The 26,581-nt window shown below is 42.9% G+C and overlaps 1 protein-coding gene across 10 annotated transcripts in view; it reads right to left on the bottom strand.

Annotated features, from left to right (window-relative positions):
* Positions 1–26,581, bottom strand: part of PPFIBP2 (PPFIA binding protein 2) — a 1,142,047-nt gene that overhangs the window by 80,375 nt on the left and 1,035,091 nt on the right. For 7 of the 10 annotated variants that reach the window (XM_069223543.1, XM_069223546.1, XM_069223548.1 and 4 more), the window contains 2 exons: positions 25,204–25,360; positions 22,536–22,568 (listed from right to left, as the gene is read on the bottom strand). In XM_069223543.1, coding sequence (XP_069079644.1) covers positions 22,536–22,568; positions 25,204–25,360 — 190 coding nt within the window. The remainder of the gene's footprint in view (positions 1–22,535; positions 22,569–25,203; positions 25,361–26,581) is intronic. The other 3 variants (XM_069223551.1, XM_069223550.1, XM_069223552.1) reach the window with 1 other exon arrangement.

Raw genomic sequence — 26,581 nt, 5'->3', positions numbered from 1 at the left:
TATGTTTTATTAATCTCTCCTTATTGCAATAATGACCATGATTCAGGCCAACTTAACATCTTTACTACACTATGACTTTGTGAACACTCTTGATATGTTTGGGTGACCCTTCTAGTTTATTTCTCTCGTTATTCCTCCGTTGTTGTCTCTTTTTGGGAATTCTGTTAGCCAGCTAGCAACTCTGATGGTGAGGTGGTGAAAGTGGAATTCTATTGGAATTAGAATGGTAGACTTACATTAGGATGCTAAATGGCAACATTTTCAGTATTGGAAGCAGATAGATGAAGAAGATAAATGGAATTGTTTTAGTTATGTGCAGGGTCAATAGAATTATGCGCCAGGAAAAGACCAAATTATGAGGCAGTGTTGACCAATTTATGTGGCAAGAAAAGTCCAGTTATGAATTTACAATGCCTATAGTTGTAACTCAAGCAAATGCTAGACTCATTGCATTGCAAATGCTTTTTAAATACATATTTGCAAGTCTTTCTTGGCCAAGGCATCTTGCCTAAATATTATGTTGCTGGCATTACGATCACGTTGACTGTTATGCCCAAGCATTCACTGTGGTTCAATCATTGTTCAGGCATTGTCATCAAGGAGTGTGTTAATAAATCATGTGAACTCAGTTACAAATGTTGCTTCTCTCTGGAACTATACAGTTATTGTTATAGCTTTTAAAACCTCAGGTAGAGCAATTGGGTTCCTATAAGCCACACACTTTCTGTATTTATCATTTTTAAAGAACTGCACTATACAAAAATATTCTTTATCACGTTTAGAAATATTCCACATCATCAAACATACAACTAATAGAGCACACAAAGCACAACATAGGGAAGTAGGATACATAAGGCACACAGGAAGACAAGAGAAGAGACCATTATATGAGCTCAAGCAAAGAAACTAACCGCATCAAAGACATCAATCACATTGACTAAGAAAATATTTCTAAGTGACATGGCCAACCAATGTCACAATTAGCATCTTACATTTAGAGTAATTTTATAGCTTATTTCCTAAATTCATTTAGCGATTAGACTACATTGTGTTTACTCTTCAACTGTTCAATTTGTTATTCTTAAGGATTTGTTTAGCCAATCAGAGTGGCTCTCCACACAAATGCTCAACCTTATCAACGCATAGGATTCTGTTCTATTCTATTCATGGGTATCTGTAGAGCACACAACAAGAACGCATGACTCTCTATCCGTGCTTCCTAGCTCTAAGCATTTCAATCCGTCTACTTTAGCTGAATAGGGTAGCTTTAAGTAGTTTTCTAAACTTTAGTTCTTACTCTGTTTTGCTGTGGGAGGGGAATTCCACAGGTTTGAGGCCACAAATGTGAAGAAGTGTCCTCCACTCCTGGTTCACTTTTTCCTAGGTATAAGAAAAAGATGCTGGCTGGTGAAGCGCAGCATTCTTCTTGAATCATATGCTGTTACTACTGTTTGGATCAGCTTTGTGCCCTTACTATTCATTTCTCGGTAAGCAAGGCATTAGAGTTTTAAAGTGAATTCTTTTAAGTACTGGAAAGCAATGCAGGTTTGCCAGGGCCACAGTTAACAACAGGTGTTTGGGAATTTTCAATAGTATGTGGGCTGCAGCATTGAGAGTGACTTGGAGCCTTTTTATGACTGACTTGAGGCTTCCCAAATATAGGGAGTTTGCATAGTCAAGACGTGAGAGGACTATACCTTGCACTACCATTCTTCATGATGGGTCAGGTAGTCACTTTAATAGCTTTCTCAGAGTTCTTAGCAGGCCAAAATAGGTTGGCTCTAGTTTTTTTTTTACCTGTGTTGCCATTGAGAGCTTGTTACCTAGCCAGAAGCCTAGACTTTTGACCTCCACTTTAGGTGTGGCTTGCTCACCCACAAAAAATATGCCAAGTTGAGCTCCATCCACTTGGCAGGGTTGTCTCTCCATTTAGTTTAAGACTGCTTGTTGTAATCCAGTCTATCACATTTTAAAGGCAATCTTCGAGCTGGTTGGAAGTAAGTTCTGTCCTTTTGAAGAGAGAGTGAGATGATGATCTGAGTGTCATCAGCATAGGGTATTGATGAGAGACCATGGCGCACATAGCAACATCACAACATTTTCAACACTTCGCCCATCATTCTATTTTGTGATTTTGCTATGTGCCTCCTAAGTGTCTATGGTATTGCCTAAGGCAATACTAAGGCCCTTAGAACACAAACTACTCCAAGCTGTAAAACAAATGTTCCAGCCAAAAGAGCGCTAAAAAGGCACTGAATGGTGGGAGGGGATTAATATTTTGGGGTCCCCACTAACCTAGTGTGGAGACCCATGGATGACCTAAACATAAAGAGTGTGTCATTCTGAACTTTTTGGTGGTGGTCCCATTGTCGTAGGACCACCACAGACAGAGTTATGGGCAAACATTATTTTGAAAAAGAATGCCTGTTGTGTTTTCCAGAGTGCGGTGAATATTGTAGTATCGGCTCTCCCACTGTGCCAAGAGAGCCGCTTTGCGATTTCTGTGTTTTTTAGTAAAGCATTTATCAATTACAAGTGTTTTTGTGAAACGTATGGCGCACAAAGGGGAGAGACACAAGAAATGACTGATTAGGTAACTGAGAACAATGTGACCAGCGCTCCAATACCAGCGATATAGTTCACGCTGTTGTGCCTGTTCGCACTGTGACCGCCATGCAGCATGAAGGGGAGAGAGAAAAAATAATAATAATAATTGTTTGCCCACGCTGAAGTACATGGGCAACCGTGCAATAATCCATGTAATAAGGACAGTCTGCAAGGCATGGCAAAAACAGCCTCAAGGCGGGACAAACGTTACCAATGACATCAAGGGATTTTTGAAAGGCAAGCCCATTAGCGAATTAAAGTGATGGACGTGAGGTGGGCGTGGTTAAAGGCCCACAATACTTACAACAGGTCAATGCGCGTGCACAATCGACCTAAAAAAAGACTCATTTTAGCAGGTAGAAAGTAAACGATGGCTAGCATTACAATGCCTGCAATTTGTACATTTCTTAAAGTTACAGTACCAGTAACAAAAATCTAACAGTTGGATTTATACGGGAGACCTGACAAGTCTGCCTAGCTGCACCCATGACCTCAAAATAATATTCCAAAAAGTTAATCAGGAAAAAGGTTAGTTCTTAAAGAATCAAACATTCAGGTTCCTCTCTGAAAGTGAGAACTGAAGTCACATACCAGTCCTTTGAGACACAAAGGTCTATAAAAGTTCTACAGCCCTTTTCTCTGGACAAATTAATGAAGCAGGTAAACATTGCGAATGGTGAAACAGAACACCCAAAATGTGAAATTTCAGGTGATCAATGGAAAAAGAGCTTGAAATCAGCATATTTAGTGGGAAATCTCTCTGGTGGCTAAGGTTAGATTTGGAGCCTTCAGTACATACTGCAGTTCACTCAGCTGGTGTGCACTTACTTACGGATTATGATTAGCACCTTCTCCCACACTTCAATTGTCAGTTTACACAAAAGGTTAGCAGAAAGCACAACATGTGTATTTAACTAATGCATAACTGTCAGGCTATTTATGTAGGCTTGAAGATGAGGAGATGTCTACAAGAGCACATGTACCAAGACAACCTCACAAATACAGGTCTAAGCAGTTAGTGGTGATTGAGATCTAAGCTTGAGGCCTAACTGCATGATGAGACGTGGGCCAAGAGTGCAACAGTAGCTTGACAGCTTTATCACAGAAGTTACAGCTTCACTTTGCATGCTCATTTTGTGGGTAACAAGACTATGAGCTTTGGAACACTAAAATCACAATGTAAAATCAGAGCTTTCAAATGTATTGTTTGATAGATGTTGCACCCACTGAGGTAGGCTAGACAATGCCTAGGATTTCATTCAACACTGCATTAAATAACTGCAGACTCTACATAAGACACAAAGCTGAATATAACTGAATTTGAAGCTTAAACTAGTCTCCACTTGAGGAAGACTTGGGTCTGACAGTTATAGGTTTTAATGAGTACCCAGATGATGTATGAATACACGATTGTGTTGATGCAGGCTAGTTGTCAATTGATTTTTACACTTATATAACACACCTTGACCAATAGGTATTAACATACACGACACACCAATAGGGTTACATCAAAATGGAGGACAAGGTAACAATCACCAAATCTTAAACAAAGGAATTCTCGGGAAGCATAATACATGCGGAGTCAGAAACAGTGGCACTCTTTATGGAAGAATAAAAAGGTGTAAAACATCCAATTCAATCAAGTTAACTCTAAGTTAGAAACTGTCTGAACAAGTGCACTTTGAGTTGTTTTCTCAAACTGGCAAGTTGAAATAGAATTTTTAATTTGAGGGTTAGATTGGCAGAATTGCATGCATAGGTGGCTTGTATAGAGAAGTGTTGCTTTCGGGCAGTCCAGATTCTGGAACTTCCAGTGGCAAGGGGGTGGGGCTTTGGGCTTAATTTATATTATGGGGGACAGAGTTAATCTCCCTTGACCTGGTGGAGGTCTGTACGCCTGCTAGACTGCTCCCCCGCCAGATCTAGCAAGACCGCCTATTTGGTCGTCAATTATAAAGGCAATGGCAGGAACTGCATCACAGCGGTTCCAGTCAATGTATTTTATGGTTTGCTACGGGGCTGTGTCTGAAGGACAGCATTATTATCTTCTTTTAAAAAAGAAAATCCCAAAATAGTATTTTCTTTTTTAAAAGGAAAAAAGTAATGCTTCTCCTATGAGTAGGGAGAGTATTATAATGTTAATGTTCTTACTGTTCCTTACCACCATGTTTTATATGGCAGTAAGGAACAGTAAAAAATGACTATATGTCCGCCTACTTAAACTGGGCGGGCAGACATGTAGTCATTTCTTTCATGGCCCTTTCTCCCCAGGGCCGTCGGATGGGATTAATCATGTTGGAGGCAGAGTAGTCTCCAACATAATTAACTCTAGGGTCTGTCCGCATGTAAATGCATTGCGATGGAGTACCCTCTCCGCCAATATATAAATCAGGCCCTTTGGCTCCTCAGTCCCTCTAGGACTGCAGATATTTTGAGTGTGTGAGTGAAGTATTGTAGACTAGTGTTGCTCTTGGCCTTGAGTGCTAGTCAGCAGATTTTGAAGTACATACTCATAACTTGGAAGAGGTCTGGAGTGATGTTAACGTACAAGTTACTTACCTTCAGTAACAAAATATCTGGTAGAGACATATTCTAGTTGCAAATTCCTTACCTTAGAATTTTCCCCCCGGGCGTCAGACTGGATCCGGAGATTTTTCTTCACGCAATACCCTTGCGCTTCGGTAGGTGGCGTTGGTCGACTCCGCAGGCGTCGTAGTCGCCATGATGACATCGGGAGTAGTACACAGACGCCACCCTCGCGCAGAGATGTCAGTTTCTTTTAACGACTTTCCACGCCAGAGCGCAGAGCCGCTAAGAACACTGAGATTGGGGCACCAGAGCTAAGGACCTGAAAAGGGGGAATCCCTGTCCCTAGAAATCAGTTCGCAAGCGGGGAGGATGGGTGGGCGGTAATGAATCTGCAACTAGAATATGTCTCTACCAGATATTTTGTTACCGAAGGTAAGTAACTTGTACATCTGATAGAGACTTCTAGTTGCAGATTCCTTACCTTAGAATAGATACCCAAGCAGTGCCATCCTCGGTGGTGGGCTGCGAACCAAGATCATGCTAGAAAGTCCTGTAGGACCGAACGACCAAAATAGACGTCTCGATGGACCTGACTGTCCAGGCAGTAGTGCTTAGCAAACGTGTGCAGGGCCGCCCACATAGTCGCCTGGCAGATATCCAGGAGAGGAACTCCGCGTGATAACGCAGTGGAAGCAGCAGTTGCTCTGGTGGAATGAGCACGCAAGCCTTCAGGAGGTTGCTTTTTGGCCAAAGCATAGCAGATTTTGATGCAAAGAAACACCCATCGAGAGATGGTACACTTTTGCACCACCTTTCCTTTTTTCGCACCCACATACCCAACGAAGAGTTGATCGTCTACCTGGAAATCTTTAGTACGATTGAGGTAGAATGCCAAAGCTCTTTTTGGGTCCAGACGGTGGAGTCTCTCCTCCTCATGGGAAGGATGTGGGGGGGTGTAGAAAGTAGGCAAAGTGATGGACTTGCCTACATGAAAGGGTGTAACCACCTTAGGAAGGAAGGATGCCCTAGTGCGCAGCACAACTTTGTCAGGGTGCACAGACAAGTATGGAGGTTTTGAGGAAAGGACCTGTAGCTCACTCACCCAGCGAGCAGAGGTGATAGCGACTAGAAAGACGGTTTTGAAGGTGAGGAGCTGCAAGGGACAATTATGCATTGGCTCAAAGGGGATACACATCAAATAAGTAAGTACAAGATTAAGGTCCCACTGAGGCATGATAAATAGCGTGGGAGGAAATAAATGGGTGAGCCCTTTTAGGAATCTACTCACAATAGGAGATTTAAAGAGTGAGGGCTGATCAGGTAGCCTAAGAAAGGCCGAAATGGCAGATAAATACCCTTTAAGGGTGCACAAAGCAGACCCCTGCTAGGCTAAAGAAAGAATGAACAGAAGAACCTCGGACAGAGGGGCAGAAAGAGGATCAACAGATTTGTTGGTACACCATGCCACAACTTTATTCCAACGACAGGCGTGTACTGTTTTAGTTGATGGACACCTGGCTGCCAAGATAACATTGCAGACTTCGGGTAAAAAGGCAAAAGCCGTCAACTGGTGCCACCCAATCTCCACGCATGAAGGCAGAGGTTGGACAGGTTCGGGTGAAGAACTGTCCCCTGTTGCTGCAACAGAAGATCTGCCTGAGGAGGCAGTCTGAGTGGAGGATCCATGGACATGCTCAATGCTCTGGATATCACACTCTCCGAGCCCAGTCCGGAGCCACCAAGATGACTTGGGGCCCAGCCGTTCTTGATTTTCTTGAGAACTCTGGGCAGAAGAGGGATAGGCGGGAAGGCGTAAAGGAGGCCGGAGTTCCACTCGAGACGAAAGGCGTCACTGAGCGAGTGCCGCCTTGGAAACTCCAGTGTGCAAAACAGCTGATATTGAACAGATCTAACCAAGGCTCTCCCCACTGCTGAAAGAGACCTTGCGCCACCTCCGGATGGAGACGCCATTCGTAATCCACTGTGCGTCAACAGCTGAGTTCGTCCGCTCTGGTGTTGAGGGAGCCCACCAGATGTTGAACCATCACGGTAATGCCCTAATGTTACAGCCATGTCCAGAGGCCTAGTGCCTCCTGACAAAGGGTTCAGGACCCTATTCCGCCCTGTTTGTTGGAGTACCACATGGCAGTAGTATTGACCATGAACACCTGCACCACTTTCCCTTTGAGAGAGGGATGGAATGCTTTCAACGCAAGCCTGATCGCCCAGACCTCCAGCAGATTTATTCGGAGCCCCTACTCCGCCACAGACCAGAGGCCTCTGATCTCCACCTCTCCCATGTGGCCACCCCAACCCAGAAGTGACGCATCTGTCACTATAGAGAGATCTGGTTGGGGAAGGGAGAGGGATCTGCCGTGGACCCAAATGGGATTAAAAAGCCACCATTGCAGGTCTTTCACAGTTCCCTCCGAGATCTGGACCAGGTCGGAGAGATTCCCCTGATGCTGTGCCCATTGGAACTTCAAGTCCCACTGCAGAGCCCGCCTATGCCATCTGGCATGTGTTACTAGCAGGATGCAGGAGGTCATGAGGCCCAGCAGCCTCATAGTCAGTCTCACCGAAACCCAGGACCAAGGCCGAAAGATCAGAATCATAGCCTGAATGTCTTGGACTCGTTTTTCAGGAGGATAAGCCCGAAACTGCACTGTGTGCAGAACTGCCCCGATAAAAGGGAGCGACTGAGAGGGAGTCAGGTGTGACTTCGGCACGTTGATAGTGAACCCCAGAGTGTGCAGGAGGTTCGCCGTAGTCTGAAGGTGGGAGACGACTTTCTGGGGCGAGTCCGCCTTCAATAGCCAGTCGTCGAGGTAGGGGAAGACTGAAACCCCTAACCTGCGCAGATGAGCTGCAACCACCGCCATCACTTTTGTGAACACCCGAGGGGCCAAAGGGGAGCATGGTAAACTGAAAGTGTTCGTGACCTACCACGAATCGTAGGTAACATCTGTGGGCAGGCAGGATGGGGATGTGGAAATAAGCATACTGCAAGCCCAACGCTACCATCCAGTACCCCTGGGTCTAAGGCAGACAGGGCCTGAGCCAGGGTGAGCATTTTGAGTTTCTCCTTCTTGAGGAAGTAGCTTAGGTCCCGAAGGTCTAGGATAGGACGTAAGTCCTCTTCCTTCTTTGATATCAGAAAGTAGCGGGAATAACAACCACGACCTACTTCTGGCACAGGGACCTTTTCTATAGCTTCCTTGGCCAACAGAGCTGCGATTTCCTGGCGGAGAAGCCCCAAATGATCCTCTGGAAGGTGATGGAAGGATGGTGGCATGGGTGGCAGAGCAGATTCTAAAGGGAAGGAGTAGCCCTTTCGAACGATCTGCAAAACCCACCTGTCGTGGTGATATGTTCCCAGTTGGGCAGGTGATGGCGAATCCTGCCACCAACTGGGTGGGAGTGAGGGCACGGACTAGGAGGGTTTAGGGGCTGCAGTGGGGCCAGAGGTGGACTGGACAGACCACTGGTTCCCTGTCCCACAGCCACGTGGGATTCCGCGTCCTCGGCCATGCATAGGCTGACCAGCGTGTGAGGCACGGTGGCTGTGTGGAGGATGCGACAGGGAGCCACTTCCATGTCCACGAAAGGGGCGAAAAGTGGACTGTGGTGAGCGAGGGGCTGAGGAAAGACCAAGGGACCGAGCCGTAGCCCAGGAGTCCTTGAATCTCTCCAAGGCCGCTTTGTCTCCGAAGAGACAGGTGCCATCAAAGGGCATGTCCATGAGTGACTGTTGGACATCCCCTGATAAACCAGAAGTACGTAACAAGGCGTGGCGCCATAAGGCCACTGTCGTAGCAACCGATCTGCCCAGAGAGTCAGTCGTATCAAGCCCACAACGGATTGTGAACCTTGCCGCGTCTCTCCAATCGTTCACAGCTTGGGAGACAATAGCACGGGCCTCCTCCGGTATCTGCAGCAGGACTTGCGCAACAGTGTCCCACAAAGAGTGGGTACAGAGGCCCAAAAGGCATGCGGGGTTCACAGAACAGCGTGAGACTGTAGGAAGAAAACAACTTCTTGCCAAACTGTTCCAGCCTTTTAGATTCCCTATCCGGGGGTGCAGAAGGGAATGCCCCTGAAGAAGAGGAAGCCTGGATAACAAGACTCTCAGGCGTGGGGTGCTGGGACAGGAATTTAGGGTCGTTCGGAGCGGGCCGATGGCTGCGTGCAATAGTCCTGTTCACAGGAGCCCCTGTGTTGGGTTTGGACCATGTACCCAAAAGGACATCGGTGAGGGCTTCATTAAAGGCGTTCTGAAGTAGAAGCCCCAGGCTGAAGCACCTCCGTCAGAAGATTAGACCTGACCTCTTCAGTAGGAAGCTCATAGCCAAGGAGCTCAGCTGTCCTACTGACCACCATACCATAAGTTGTTCCCTCCGCCGTAGCCACAGTAGGAGGAGACAGCATCAGCGTCAGGAGAAGTATCCAGTCCACTGTTTTCTCCCAATTCCTATGCCCAGTCCATAGTAGGGTCATCCTGGTATTCATAAGGGTCCAGGGACCCCTCCAATTCCTCCCCACATTCGTACCCATAGAACAAAAGGGTCAGAATCTGACCTGGGGCGAATAAGCCACATCGAAGCCTAAGGTGGCGTCGGCCGACGCCGCTCCGACTCTGAGTCATCGGAGATAAGAATTGGGTCAACGTCGATAGTGGGCATCACTGACTTCGGGAGCGTCGATAATCGACCTGGCGCCGGGGAAGGTCTCAAGGGTGCGACTGGCGCATGGATCCAGAGGTGACCTCGGTGGCCGGAGCCTAGGCCGCCGGCGCGGAACCTGAAGGCCCCCCAGCTGGACCCCTTGGGCCCCAAGGCGCCATTTCGTGGTCGGCCCGCCCAAATATGAGGCGCATGGCCTCGTAAAACTCTTTAAATTGGGTGGGGGTCGCTCCGGGAAACTTGGGGAAGCACGGAGCCGACCAAGGCACAGGCTCTGAGGACAGAGGCCTAGTGCGTGGACGCTCTTCCTGCGTCGTGTCGGCAGAGCGACGGGTCAAAGTCGGGGAGGATGGGACTTCTTCGACTTCTTCTTCTTACCTTGACCCGAAGATTTAGAAGAAGACGAGTGGTGATGACTCTGTGACCAATCTGGAGACCTTCCTCTCGAACGAGACCGGGACATAAGCGGAGTCGAGTGCCGGGCCGCCATTAGCTTTAGGGATCGCTCCCTCAAAGCCTTCGGGTGCATGGCCCGGCACTCGGAGCACGACTTTGGATTGTGGTCGCGCTCGAGGCACCACAGACAAACGCAATGAGGAACCATCATCAACATCGTCCGATGGCAGTCCTCACAAGGCTTGAACCCGGTCTTCGGGGACATCCTCGACGCACCAAAGTCGCACAGAAAAAACTAAACAAAACGGTCGAATTCAGCCAAAAATTAGCCAGGGTAGCTCTTCTCCGGATCAGAGCAAGGCGCGGAAAGAAAAGAACTGCCGCCACTGCGCAAGGGCGGCATCTATGTACTACTCCCGACGTCATCAAGGGGACCACAACGCCTAAGACGCCTGCGGAGTCGACCAACGACACCTACCGACACGCAAGGGTATTGCTCGAAGAAAAATCTCCGGATCCAGTCTGACGCCTGGGGGGAAATTCCAAGGTAAGGAATCTGCAACTAGAAGTCTCTATCAGATATATTTCTTTGCGGAATGAACCAGCCTGGTAGCAGAGTGTAGAATGACTTTGCAGTGTAATTAATGTTGAAGGAAAACCATACAGTATAAAAATCAAGTCTGGAAATGGCCAGTGTGTTTACTCCTATTTAGCGCTGATCTGATGAGTTAAGGTATTGAGTTATCCAGTAAATGTGGAGATAGAAAGTTACCATTCTGGCAATTTTAACTGAATGTGAAATAACCGTGATTCTGGTCCTAATGATTCTGAGCCCCAATGATTTTGCAGGAAATGGTGAGAGAGAGAAGGGTCCATCAAACGGATTGGGCAATTTTATCTTTGTGGCACCTCAATGCAGAGCGTGTCATTTTCAATTGCCTTTTTGTAAAATTAGTTAAAATAAAATTAAAGTTAAAAAAATTATTCTTGTGCGCACTGGATAGGAGGGGGAATTCTGTCTACAGGGGGTCAAAGGTCAAAGTATCATGCCAACTACATGGTCAGACCACCTTTTGGTAACTTTCCGCCATAAAACAAAACAAATCAACACACACCCCATAGCACCTTACATACATACATTTATCGACCATAGAGCAAATTCATTTTTGAAGATTTAGAAACACTAACAGCCAACATAGATCTACAAACAATAAATTCTGTTAAAAAACTTTATGAGTGGCTACAGGAAGTTCTTGATATCCTAATACCCCTCAGAAAAACTAAACAGGACAAAAGAAAACCAACACCTTGGAAAAACACAGGACTTAAAAGATAAAGCAACAAATCAGAAGGCTGCAGTGGACCTGGCAGAAAACGAAAAACATTCAAGACAAACTAAAGCTACACAAACTTAACCGAATATACAAATTATCAATCAAAAAAGCCAAAAAAGGTACTACTCAGACTTAATTCAAATTTCTAAATCTGCAGCTAAAGAACTTTATAAAATTCTCAAAGAATTTCGAAAACCTAAATACATGGAAGTAAGTCATCCCACTATTCAAGATTTCACAAACAAACTGGCAATTCATTACACAACTAATTCATTACACAACCAAGGCAGACATATTGGACTCCTATTTAAAACAGAAGAAAACCATCAACACTAACCAATTTCCTAAATCCCCCTCCTAGAGTAAACCAACCCAGCCTCTGCACTCCTTCAAACAAATGTCACAAGGTGAATTTATGGATTTGGCCAAAACAAGCAGGTCTTCCCGCCACCCTTCTGACCCTTGTTGACTGACCACACATCTTCAAGAACATTCTTTTATGTACTTCTGCTGCCACACCTGTAAGAATCATCATCAATATCTCTTTAACTACAGTAACTTTTCCTGAAGACCTGAAAAAGGCATACATACGTCCGCTATTAAAGAAAACAAACCTAGACCCGCATGACCCCAACAACTACAGACCAATTACAAATGGACCTTTCCTGGGCAAACTGATGGAAAGCGCAGCATTTGCCCAGATGTCACAATTCATTGAAGACAACTTCATACTTTCAGACTATCTAACTGGATTCCGCACAGGAAGATGCACTAAACCTGCACTCATACTAATATAGGATGTTCGTAAAAACACAGTTGACCGCAATGGAGTTGCTGCACTACGTCTCTTGGACCTCTCAGCTGCCTTTTAACAGTTGACCATGATACCCTAATTTAAAGAGTCCATGAAGCCGGTATAGAAGGGACTGCTCTCGACTGGTTTACATCCTACCTTCAAAACAGAACAAATATTATCTATATTCCTCCTTCTCGTCCAAACCTTACCTCGCAAAAGCAGGGGAACCCCAAGGATCAATCATCTTGCCTATGCTTTTCAACATCTACATGATGTCATTACCAGAATTGATCAATGATTTTCAACTCACGTTACAACTGTGCAGAAGACACACAAATACTACTTAAATTGGAATGCCCCAAAGATATTGAAAACTCACAAATCTTCAGTTGCTTCAGAGCCATTGATAAGTGGATGACTTGGAGCAATCTCAAACTGAAGGCTTCTAAAACAGAAATACTCACATGTGGCGACTGAAAAAATTATGACCCACTGTGCGCCTGGCCTGACGATCTGGGACCACCTCCTCAAGTATCCAAGGAAGTTAAAAAACCCTGGAATTACCATGAAATCAAAGTTAACAACGAATGCCCAAGTGGACAAATTAGTGCGATCAAGCTTCATCACCTTGAAGACTCTGGAACGCATCTTCCCCCACCTTGGATTGCCACACAAGGTGCAGGCTACTATTTCTCTTGCACTATCTAAACTTGATTATGCCAATGACCTCTACCATGGATCATCTCGATCTATTATGAAAAAACGACAACACATTCAGAACTCTGCTGCCAGGCTACTATTACATGTAAAGCCGCAAGCCCACATCTCCACTGCCTTGAGAGCACTACACTTATTACTGGTTGTCAGAAGATCCACCTTCAAGCTACTTTGTATCACCCACAAAGCTATACATGGAACAGGACCACTTTTCATTAGGAACAAAATAACTAAATACATTCAACAAAGAAACCTCCACTCAAGATCGGCACCCTGCCTTAAAACACCACCATACAAGAAAAAGACAATAGGTGGTACATCCTTCTTTGTTCAAGCAGCAAAACTATGGAATTCATTACCCCCCAAATTTAAGATCCTCAGATAACTATCTTGCCTTCAGAAGACAACTAAAGAGTTGGCTCTTTTCTTCATAACCACTATATCTAAAAAGCAATGGACTGCATATACCTGTTTTGCTAAATATTTATAATCTGATTATGTGTATATTCTAGATATGTATAGTTCTTTAAGAAATATGTATAGTTACTATTTCATAAGAATAAATTATACATATACTCTTTAAGCCTGTTTAACCAATGTATATTTACTCATGGTTATATATATATATATATACATATATATATATATATGTGCGTGTGTGTATGCATGTGTTAATATGTGTGTGTGTGTATATACATATATATGTGTATATTATTCTATGCTTAATAGCTCTGAGATAAGTTGTTATATTAGATACTTATGAATCCCTGCTTTCTTTTTTATATCATAATGAGCAAATGTTATCGTAACTATTCAACAACAAGCATTTCGCTATTGAAAAATTGAGGAAAGAAATGAATGATAGAAAAGTACACTTAATAATCAACATCAAATATTACAAATCTTAAGTCTGTGTTTATACAATACAACTTTACTTCTCACAATATTATACCCTTTATTATATTCTTTGCACATATATTCCCTTATTATGTATTTAATATCTATTTATTACTCTAGCCCTACTGTACTAGAGAAAAATGAAAAATAAATCAAATTACATAAATACATTAAAAAAATAAATGATTAAATAAAAATAGATAAATTACCCTATGTCTCTATCAATCTATCCTCCATTCCCATTCTGACTCATCCCAAACTCATTTTACTACTTTGATCTCCAAAATAACACTGCCTAAGCTCTTCCCACCTCAGTTTACTACTATGAGCTCCCAAACAACCTTACTGAATTCTCCCTCATTTATCTCACCTTTGACTCATCCAAAACCCCTTCTGCTACTATGATATACCTAACCTCTTTCCACAGACCCCCTCCCTCCGCCATCTCTCCTTTACTCATCCCAAGCCTCATCCTATTACTATAAACTCCCAATTAACAGTTCTGGATTCTTCCCTCCTTTACTCTAGTCAATCCAACTAACAAACTCACTTATCCTCTGCTCAAAATAACTCATATTAATACTAATACTGTACTCATATTTCCCTATACTAATCCACCACTAATTCCTCTTGGGTTCCGGAGTTGCATGCTACTCGTCAAAAAGCTCTTTGAAGCCTCATCAGGAGTAGTAAGCGCTATATAATTACAATTAAAATAGTGCACAAATATAGAATCAAACAGCTAAAAGCCAATAACAGACATTTTAGAGGCAGCTGCTGAGAACCAGACGTAAACCAAAAATGGTACACAAGCGTTGTCTTTTCCGCCTGGTTCAAACAGATCGTCAAAGCTTCCCAAACACTGATCTTGTATAACTGCCTTTCAGCAGATGTTGTGCAAGGGCTAATAAACCTCAAATGCCAATTATACCACAAGCTTTAAATCATACAGGTAAACTATTTTGTATTTATATATATTACCATTTGTTTTCCACCACTGAATTGGCTTCGTAGTATACAGCCTGCCTACAGTAATCTTGAGTACTTCACAAGGTTTGACTCCCCGGCAAACTCATGTATCTACGTGTATCTTAAGTGTACATGCCGCCCTAAGAGTGCCCATGCCTAACCTGTGTGAAACAAATCCTTATGCACAGTCAAGACATCATAGCAGAAACAATCTTCTGGCACAAAAAGAAGTGTCTGACGCATCAGTACATGGGGGTTCAATCACTGTACTTGATAAAGTTATTGCCAAGATTCTGCAATCCTGCTATCAGGTGGCGTTACATAAATACCTTCTGCACGCCTGCTGCCATCATGAACACTAGATTGGAATCTGCGCTGAACATCAGTATTCAAAACCTCTCGGAACTCAGATGGACTCCAGATTCCCTTCCAGGGTTTACTTATCAGCCACTAATGCATTATGATACTTGCATGCCTTACCTGATAAAGAGCGGTGGAGAGGAGACTGGGTGAAATGTATTATACCTGAAACTCTTCACTTCCAGCATAACAATGTGCTGCCTTGCATGAATCCCTGTCATATTACAAATTAGGATCTGATCCAAGTTCCACTCCGGATTTTCGTTCTGCCCACTGGTTGCTTCCTGGAACCGCTGTGCACTCCTTCACTTAGAGAGATGGAGGAGGGACTTTGACTGTTCTCACCTGCACTGTGCTGTAGCCTGCTCATTCCTTTTTCTGAATTCTAATCACCCTGTGTGGCTGTTAGCTGGGAGGAGGGATTTAAGCCTGGCTTCTGCTTTTAGAACTCATGCTGAGACTGCTGTTGCTGGATGCTCCTGCTTTTCTCTTCAACTGCCTGCACTCCTGAATCCTTGAAACTTTGAGAGGAGTTTGTGATTCCTGCTCCTGCTTTTTGCAGTATCCCGTTTTCTTGAGGCTGCCCTGAGCAGCAGTTGTGTGTATATGTTTTTTCGTTGTTTCTCAGTCTTAACTTCCTCTCTAGCCTGCTTTCCAGATTTCTCTGTTTTTCTTATCGGGCATTGGGCTTCTGATCATGTATTTGCTGAGTTGGCAGAGGTTTCCTTTATTTTTGTGTTCTGAATTTATTTTCCATTCTGAATTCCTGTGTTTATATCATGTACTAGCATGGCATAACCTGTCCAGTACCTACCGGGTACATCCTTGAGTTCCTTCCTCCAAATCCTAGTTCCAGTATCCCTGTACCAACAAGGCATTCTTGTTCCTATGCCTGCTGGGTACTGCCTTGAGTTCCTTGCTCTGAATCCCAGTTCCAGTTTCCATGTATCAAGGAGGCATTTCTTGTACCAGTACCTGTTGGTACAGCTTCAAGTTCCTTGCTCTGAATCCTAGTTCCAGATTCCCTGTACTAAAGGGGCATATTTTTCCACTGCCTGTTTAGTACAGCCTTGAGTTCCTTGCTCTGAATTCTAGTTCCAGTTTCCTGTACAAATGTGACATTACTTGTGCCAGTGCCTCTTGGCTACAGTCTGCCCTTGAGTCTTGTTTTTTTATTTTTGAAGCCCTGCTCATAACTATTTGTTCTGGTGTCCTTCTGGTCTGATTGCTGTATTTGAGTTACTCTTCCACTCTGAATTTCTGTTCCATTCCTAAATCAGTCCACTGTCTTTTCAGTCTCTATTTGTGTACAGTGTGGCATCTGGCTTGTTCTCCATTCCGATCAGGTAAGAAAAAACTTCAGTTGCTGCACCCAGTCTTCTCTGTCTTCAGTGTTGGCCGTCTCGGTCACATTTGCACTGAGTATAACAGTCACTATACAGCAGGCCCTACTACAACTTTGCTGTAGGACTTTTAAGAGTAATCTGCTGATGTCAGTCCAAAGAGTTTCTCTACGCTACCACAAAAACTTTTGTTTGTATTACCAGTACCTCCCTTACTTTGATCATAATGTGTTCTTGTCCATCTCATGTCCTGTGTTGTTTAGTGGCCTCAGTTATAACTTGAGTCACCTGGTATCACCTTGCTTTATCTACTTGCTATGTGTTACCTGAGCAAAGGCCTGAATTCTGCATTAGCATCTGTGGCAGAGCATTCGGCAATCAGCATACAGTCGTGGTTCTCTGGCTGGAATCTCTCTATAACGTATAAAGGACAGGGAAGTGTTTTTATAATAAAAGAGCAGATATTCTAAGAAACTGTCCCTATGTAAGGATGTTTCTTTTCTGCGAATATCAGAGACTAAACTCATACAACGTTCACCGGCAACCTATCTTCCTATAGCCTTGGAAGAAGCACAGAGTGAGCAAGAATGTCTGGTCTGAGAATAAAGCGCTGGCCTAGGCAAAAACAGTCAGAAAGAAGAAAATAAAACAAGACCGTGAAAGTCACTGCTGTAAAAATAATAAAGCAGAGCTGAATAAAACATATCTAGTTGAAAGTGCACACCGGCAGACCTAGTATGCTAAAACAACGTGCATGAAGCTTACTACTAAAATGGCTAAACAACTACCTCTGGAATCACTAAGCCCTGCCTTCGCTCCCTGACAGTTACTGACAGTTACTGCAGTACAGGAAACGTCTTTCAATGCAACAGATCTCATTTCCTCTAAGCCTTTGGCAAATATAGTCACAGTAAGGTTGAGATGTAGACAACTGACTAATGCACACCAGGAGAAAAGTTAGATGCCACGGTAATATTTAAGCACTTTTTCACACAACAGAGATATACTGTCTCATAAAAGAAGATGCAGTCTTTAAGTATTGTGTTCTTCAGCACAGTAAATCAGAACAGATACAGCAGACAAGAAAAAAATATACAAAACACTGCTTTGGCAAAGCAAATCTCCACACCTTATTTTGTACTAATGTTTGACAGAGGATCCTATTCAGCTTTCATCAACTCAATATTTTTAATGAATACTAGAGATGTCTGTGTTGTAGCTCAGCAGAATTGAAGATGTAATGCTCAAATGGAAGAAAATAGCAGGTGCCTTAAGTGTGTGACAATATCAGGAACATACATGAAAGGCACATAAGTTATGATCTAACTTAGCCATCAGGAAAGCAACCCTCTGGTATTTCTTCCATTATTTGATGCATACATTTTGCATTGTCAGCTGAAAACATGTCTTTACATGAAGCTTTATCTCCAGTTTAAGGTATGGTTAACCATCTGATCTGCCAATGTATCATTTACTCATGCAGTTACCAAAGAATTCACCAGTTTTCAAATGAGTCCACTTCAGGGAAGTTTTTAATTGCTAAAGCTGTAGAGGCTCCATTTATTTTTTACTCAGTAAACCCAAAGATCAGAACAGCTACACAAGACTCTTGCAGTTTCCCTACACAGTCTGACAGGAACTCTATCCTTCTTTCAAAAGAACAAGGTGGAGTGCCTACACTGCTTCGTGAAGATTCAATGACAGTGGATTGCTCCAACAGCACTCTCCTAAGCTGGAGATCTTACAGCTTTTACTAATGTGCTCACCACATGTTGCCCACACTTTACCTAAGGTCAGGAATCCCTGCTGAGCCTCAACCTAGCAACCCTGAAGCTCTATAAAATGCATGAAAAGCGAACTGCTGCCACTAACAACTCAGTGTACTTACGATACATGGCATTTAGCATAAGTCATAGAGATACACATTCTGTTGCAGGGAGCACTTTCCACTTTTATTTTCTTTTTTAATGTAATGATCCAATGTACATACCCAACCATGTGAAGCTATTTTCCAGTAACGACAAGGGGGTGTATCTCATTGTTTACGTTTTTTTCTCCAGGAAAGAGACTAGATCAATTGGAAACTTCTGTCAGTTTTCTAAAATGTGAAATTCAGGTCTTCACCTTGTTTACATTTCTTAATGGACTAGCAAAGAGCTCCTATTAATGGCTACTGCCACAGACCTTCAAGGAATAGTTAGGTATTTCACTCCACAACTTTTTCCCCTTCTAATATTTTAGCAGTTGATAGATAATAAATGTACCTGATTTTACAAACCAGCATGCCACTGGTATTCCACCCCCCTAAATGGAATGGTTAGGCATTCCACTCCTCACTTTATTCTCCTTTTAATATTCTTATAGTTAGTGGCTAATAAATGTATCTGATTTCATAAACAAACATGCCCCTGTTGTTTTATCCCCTGATACTACTAAATAGTGAGCTAAAGATAATGACTAGCCGTGGATACATTTAGAAAGTATTTGTTTTTCTTCCGGTCCAATATCTGAACTGGGTTTTTGGGGTGTTGGAAATGGCCCTTCTGCAGGGTTATCCCCAGACTTTTTGCCTTCCTCCTTCTCTTTTTCTGACCTCATTTTTGCTGGTTTTTAGACTCTGTGCACTTTACCACTGCTAATCAGTGCTAAAGTGCATATGCTCTCTCCATTTAAACATGGTACCTTTGGATCATACTCAATTGGACTACTTAATCTACTTATAAGTCCCTAGTAAGGTGCACTATATGTGCCTAGGGCCTGTAGATTAAATGCTACTAGTGGGCCTGCAGCACTAGTTGTGCCACCCACTTAAGTAGCCCCTTTACCTTGTCTCAGGCCTGCCATTGCAAGGCCTGTGTGTGCAGTTTCACTGTCACCTCAACTTGGCATTTAAAAGTACTTGCCAAGCCTAAACCTCCCCTTTCTCTACATATAAGTTACCTCTAATGTGGGCCCTAGGTAACCCCTAGAGTAGGGTGCTGTGCGGGTGAAAGGCAGGACATGTACCTGTGTAGTTTACATGTCCTGGTAGTGTAAAACTCCTAAATTCGTTTTTACACTACTGTGAGGCCTGCTCCCTTCATAGGCTAACATTGGGGCTGCCCTCATACAGTATTGAAGTGGTAGCTGCTGATCTGAAAGGAGTAGGAAGGTCATATTTAGTATGGCCAAAATGGTAATACAAAATCCTGCTGACTGGTGAAGTTGGATTTAATATTACTATTCTAGAAATGCCACTTTTAGAAAGTGAGCATTTCTTTGCACTTAAATCTTTCTGTGCCTTACAATCCACGTCTGGCTAGGTTTAGTTCACAGCTCCTTGTGCAGTCACTCAGACACACCCCAAACACAGGGTACTCAGCTTCACTTGCATACATCTGCATTTTGAATGGGTCTTCCTGGGCTGGGAGGGTGGAGGGCCTGATCTCACACAAAGGACTGCCACACCCCCTACTGGGACCCTGGCAGACAGGATTGAACTGAAAGGGGACCTGGTGCACTTCTTAGCCACTCTTTGAAGTCTCCCCCACTTCAAAGGCACATTTGGGTATAAAACAGGGCCTCTGCCCTACCACCTCAGACACTTGCTGGAGAAGAAACCTGAACCAGAACCTGCATCCTGCCAAGAAGAACTGCCTGGCTGCTCAAACACTCACCTGACTGCTTTCTACAAAGGACTGCTGCCTTGCTGTTGGCCTGCTGCCTTGCTGAACTCTTGTCTTGCTGTAAAAGTGCTCTCCAAGGGCTTGGATAGAGCTTGCCCCCTGTTCCCTGAAGTCTCAGGACCAAAAAGACTTCTCTTTTTCAACTGGACTCCTCGTGCGCCGAAAAATTAGACGCACAGCTTGCTCCGTGGTGAAAAATTCACTGCACGCTGATCCGGAAAGACGCCGCTCGACGCGACGCCTGCGGTGTGACCGGAACTTCAACGCACGGCCTCGCCTGAACAACGCCGCCCGACTTCCAAAGAGGAAATCGAAGCAAAGCCTGCCGTGAGGAAGAAAATTCCACGCACAGCCCACCGGAACGATGGGCAGCCGGATAACAAGCCTAGGATTCCATGCACAGACCCTGGGACATCTGGTAATCCCGCGACCCACAGAAGGAGACGGCCCGCGTGCCGGAAAACGACGCACGACTTCCCCGCGTGGAAAATAACGATGCAAGTCCGTGTGTGAAGGGGCGAAACCGACGCACACACCATTTTTCCATGCCTCTCCTCCTCTGCGGCCCTCTGCGGAGATTTTCCACTCCAAACCAGGTACTTTGTGCTTGAAAGAGACTTTGTTTGCTTTTTAAAGACTTAAGACACTTCATATCACTTTTCAGTGATATCTTTACAAACTCATATTGCATCTTTGATCGTTTTGACCTGCAAATACCCAGATAAATATTATATATTTTTCTAAACACTGTGTGGTGTATTTTTGGGGTGCTATATTGTGTTATTGTATGATTTATTGCACACATACTTTACACACTGCCTTCTAAGTTAAGCCTGACTGCTCAGTGCCAAGCTACCAGAGGGTGGGCATAGGATAATTTGGATTGTGTGTTACTTACCCTGACTAGAGTGAGGGTCCTTGCTTGGACAGGGGGTAACCTGACTGCCAACCAAAGACCCCATTTCTAACAGGGGGAGTTTATTTATGTCTCATATAAAGGTCCTCAGACAATCTCTCCTTCTTTTACTGTGTCATAAGGATTTACCACAATAATGATGCAGTCTTGGGACAAGAGTGTGGGAAAAGGAGGAGGGTGAGCTGAAATTTCACAGTCATGCATTCTACATTGTTTTTTAATGCTCTCCTCACAGCCAGGACTAAGTATTAATAAAGAATATATCATGCCGCATATGAAATACCTTCTTCAAATCAGACTTAAAAAAGACAAACAAGAAAAAAACCACCTGATTCGACTGACATTAGAGACACGCTTGCATTTTAAGATGGCGCACAGCTTAAATCGAAGAGATTCAGACAGCCTGAATTTTTCAAAGGACTAGTCAAAACTATTCACTGCCACAAGATAAAACTATAATAGCATAAGAGATGTTCTGGTTAGCACCACAAGAGGAAATGGGAGAGAGCAGGTAGAGCTCTCCCTCATCAAACTTACTCTCAACATTTTGCTCCAGCTCATACCTTGCCAAACAATAAGAAAGGGCAGGAAAGGAAAAAGCAGACCCTTTGTCCATGACAGCAGTTGAGAAAAAATGAGTACGTACAGGTGACTTAAGCCTGCATTTACTAGAAATGGGGGAGTCAAAAAGCTCTCAACTCTGTACCATATTAGAATTCTTTAAATAAAGGTTCCCGTTAATATGAATCAGTTAAACTGCTGAAAAAATAATGCTTTTGAACTAAGCTAAAAATGCTTGTTTCAACTAGTAGAACGACAGGCATTCATGTGTTCAACCTAAACCATTCCAAAGACCCTTAATTGTATATCCTTTTATCAAAAGGCATATCTAGTACAGAGAAAGGGATAAGTGTACTATGAGTGGACAGAAAAAGGGGGGGTCCCAAATAGCAGACACTAGCGCCCTGTGTCTTGGGAATGATGTATGCATGAGAGAGATTTCTAATTTTTTTGCAGTGGATTTTAGGCATTCACCACTGGCTGAAAACACTTTCAAAAGTGTGAATCTATTAATAATGCAAAAGAACTCCTTTCTCTGCTTAAATATTGACCGAAGATACTCCAGTAGAAATCACGAACTAACAGCACACTTCAGTCATCATATTTTTAGAAACTAAACTTCGGTTTGTGTTAATTCAATCCTTTATCATTGTGCTCATAAAAAATTAACGTCTGAACATTAAAATGCACCATAGTGATTTTAAAGAAAAAATACCGACTTCAAACAGAGGAGGCAAATCATTAACCACAGCAAATACAGTACCTAGTAATGGCGCGCTTGCACTTCTGCCGAAATCTTCAATCATTCCGAAAATCAGAAAGTCACAGGATGAAGAAAGGAGGAAAGACCAGCAAAATAAAGTTATAGAAAAGCAAAGAGTAAATGAGCAAGCGTCTTAGCAAAGTAGAACAGGAAACAGAAACAGATAATAAACCTCTTCAGATTATTACTTTTTATGAAAATTCATGAATGGATGTGATTAGACAAAATGGTATTTTCTGATCCAACCAAGATGTATAGTATGCTACAAATTCATGGATATATGTTATAAAGACCTATCTGCATACCAGGTCACCCTTGATATAGTTGGTAATGTGTCTATGTTTACAATTTGTTTTCTTAAAGCTAAAGGTTTTAACTGTGCTGCCTATGCCTCCATCCTTGTTACCAGTACCCAGTGTTCTGATCTAACTTGCAAAATCTTATGAAAATGTAATTCTAAGACTTCATCACAGTCAGCTTGTGATTTGCTAATTACTCTAAGTATGTTTTCACTGAGGTTTATGGGTAAAACATATGCATCACAACTGAAGAGTAATGATACATTTTGAACAATTATTCGTCTTATCAGCAGATCCATGTTCCAAACACTTTTAAAGTAATAAACACATTGACAAGTGTGTGATCTCAATTTGAATTGCAGCCGAAACATATTACAAGTTAATGATTCATATATTTCATAGGTTTAATAAAAGTAAACAAACATTCATGCATCTTGTGTGTACACTGTTTAATGTACTCTTTCAATATATAACGTATGCAAATGAAATTGTTAATGGCCATGAAAAGCTGGTATAGAAAATGGAAGTATTAGGAGAATTGAACAAAGGAGATCTTTACATCCACAAAGATATAAATATCACAGGAATACTGATGATGATATATATATTTAAATCGCTACTGGGTAGTTATAGATAAGTGTAGTTATAATAAGGTCTGTTTTTCCATAGAAAGAGCATTTTGCTTAGAACTTTGGCGCCATTTATCAAATCTTCAATGAAACTTGAAAAAAAAAAATCACTCACCTCAAGCTTTGGGGTGATCTGTTAAGCCAGGGCAAAAATAAAAGGGGGGTCCCAAACCCAAATTCCCCCATTTTCTATGGGCTTCTTTTTGGAAGTGCTACTGCAAAAACTGCTGAATGGAATTATGCCAAATTTGTCTGGAAGCTAGATTTCGGTGCAGGCAGCGTACTTTTTGTAATTTGTTGTAAATCTGTTTAGTAATTTCTTAGAAATTAAGGTACAAAAATATTTGCATATCTGGACTCTTGAAAGAGTCCTGCAAACCAAATTTTAAAAATAGAGCATCCGGGAGGACTTGGGCGAAATCGCTTCCACTGTAATAAACCTCCCAAGGGAGCAAGCGTTCAGACTGGCTTGCTACTACTAGTCCCTTATCTTGAATTTGAAATTAGAAAAACATATTGGGGTGGGGGTGTCAATATTTAAATATAAAAAGGGAGGAACCCTAAACACTTCCTGAGCTTGTTCAGGCCCAGGGGGCCACCAGGGCCAATACTAACAATACTAATAGGAGGGCCCCCTCACTGAGCCTGTTAAAGCCCCGGGGACACCATCCCTTGGTGTCAATACTTTAAAAAAGGCGAGGGAGGCCTGCCTCACCCCCTTTCTGAGCCTGTTAAGGACCCTGCTGCCCCATTTCAGCAGCAAGCTGAATAAGGCCACCCAAGGGATACTTAGTGGGTTGTGGAGGGGGGCCAGACATCCACATCCTCTCTTAATATATGGTTGGCCCCGGGAGAATAATCCCCAAGGCAGTAAAGGCCTGGAGGTGGGGGCTGCTAGCCTCTCTTCCCTTAAAAAAAAAAAAAGGCCACCGGGGATGGAGTCATGTGGGCTTTTTCCATTTCTTTTTCTTTTTTTTTTTTTTAAATAAAAGCAATCCGCCATGGGAACTGGGCTCTGTCTGGGCGTGGCCTGGGAGACAAACTGCACTCCACGCATGCCAGAAGACAGCATGGCAGGCCAGTCCCTGTGGACAGCTACACATGCAACGGTAGGAGGTTAGCTGCCTATGGGGGTTGGATGCAGGATCTGGCCGCAGGCCCTGCGTGTCTGGGGGAAGGCTTTAAATATGGTAATAAAATATTTATTTATGTTATGAACACTAAAGAAAGTTACTGGAAAAAAACAATGGTTAAAATGATTTTATAGTTAGGTGAAATTTCAGTGAAAGTGTAATGTTTTAAACAAAAAAAACACTGAATTTCACCACTCCTCCTCATGTATTTTAAGAAAGAGCTTGAAATGACAATTCCTTAAAAAACACCATAACAACAAAGTACCATTACTCCCCGCTGAGATCCAGGCACCCACCACCTAGATTTGCTCTCTGATTATCTTTCTGTTTTTAACTCTGTAGTGTGCCACTGTCTTTTTGCTAGGCTGTGCTATAAAAATGTCACCCACAGGCATATCTACATACATACATAAATGACACTAAATAATGAGTAGTGCTACAGATGTAAACTACCGCCACACATTCAAAGAAACCGTTCATATTGGAATTACATTCAAGCCATAATTTCAAAGTTGAACATTTGATTAGAAATTCTTGCCATTTTTAAAACATGCTCATATAAATGCATAATGTAGTAAAATGTGCTTCATTGCACTTTATGACGTACTTAAGTTGAGTGAATAGTTCTCGTCGCTCCCGCTTCTCACTTGAAGAACACTTTGGGAAGCTGCTGTTTTGTGTGTTTCATGAGCTCCATTGGAAGTGCCTAAAGAAAACTTCCCAGGCAGTGTCATGTACCGATTATCTTCTAGGTAGGGTTTATTCTGTAATTGGCAAAACATTGTTTCTTTTTCTTTTCGAGCGAGTATACTGTTTCTACAATTATTAGATGGTCAATAACAGACCACTGGAGATGACCACATAAAATTTCATATTTATAGAAACTTGTAATTACTGCAGGATCAGCACGGATGTACATTCTTTTCTTGACATGGTAGCTCTAATAATCGTACAATCATTACAATAAGCCAGAAGAAAATTATGGAAAAAAAACACTGATGAAATTTGTGCACCGGAGGCCAGAAGAGAACAACTGAAAAGAAAACAATGTCAGCAAATAGTGAAATGTTCCTTTTTTTTAAAGAACATACACATGCATTGGTCAAAGGCACTTTGGGAACATTCTATAAGCCTGTGCTTGGGGTATAAAATGGCACAGATGGGATGAAGCCTATTTTTACCCAGAACAATTTCCAGTATTTAAGCAGCACTGGCTCAAACATTTCTACAAATTGCCTTTCTATTTTTTTAGGAAGTTTTATACAGAAGGGTATGCCAGGATGGGGCCAAACACTCATGGAGACTCAGAACTCTATCGCACCAAGGAGAGACAGTAAGACAGAAACGTGCGTGACAACACCTGTGTTACCATGCAAATGGGACACAGAACTTCCAAGTAGGTCCAGGTAATGAAGTTGACACAGTCAGTCAGTCAGTCTTGTTTTTCAGATAACAGTGCTAAGCACGCAGACACTTGTTTCACTTTTCCCCATTATGGATGGAGACCTAAAGGTCACAGCACGAAGGGCTAAAAAAGCCTACATGGTGTGGGTAAGTAGATAGTATGGAGAAGTGACCTAATAGTTATGGCTTGATCGGTCCTTTTACATTGGATCAAAACTGAGTACGAAACCCTAGTTCTAATCTTCCCAGAGGAGTCTAACAATGATGAAATTGATTGCTATCCTGTAGAATTTCAGATGTTGTGAGTCACTTGCTAGAGCATTTGCCTAAATGGATTTTTTGTTATCTCAGGGAGGAGTGCACACCTGCATTATAGGTACCCAGCAGCCACAAACTGTACAATGTGGGTCAGCAGCAGCAGAACCACCAACAAATCCCCAAATCTTTAGGGCCTTGATTATAAGTTATTTCTTACTTACAATGTTGCCGCTAATTTTAGCTATGTGCCCCATCTGTATGACTAGGTCTCCTACAAATCAACTGACCAGGTATTTTCATCCCGGGACGCAGGCTGCTTAAAA

This window comes from Pleurodeles waltl, chromosome 3_1 (genome assembly GCF_031143425.1).
Source record: "Pleurodeles waltl isolate 20211129_DDA chromosome 3_1, aPleWal1.hap1.20221129, whole genome shotgun sequence".
Lineage (NCBI taxonomy): Eukaryota > Metazoa > Chordata > Amphibia > Caudata > Salamandridae > Pleurodeles > Pleurodeles waltl.
The sequence above is the reverse complement of the archived record's forward strand: the minus strand, read 5'-3'. Positions and strand labels throughout refer to the sequence as shown.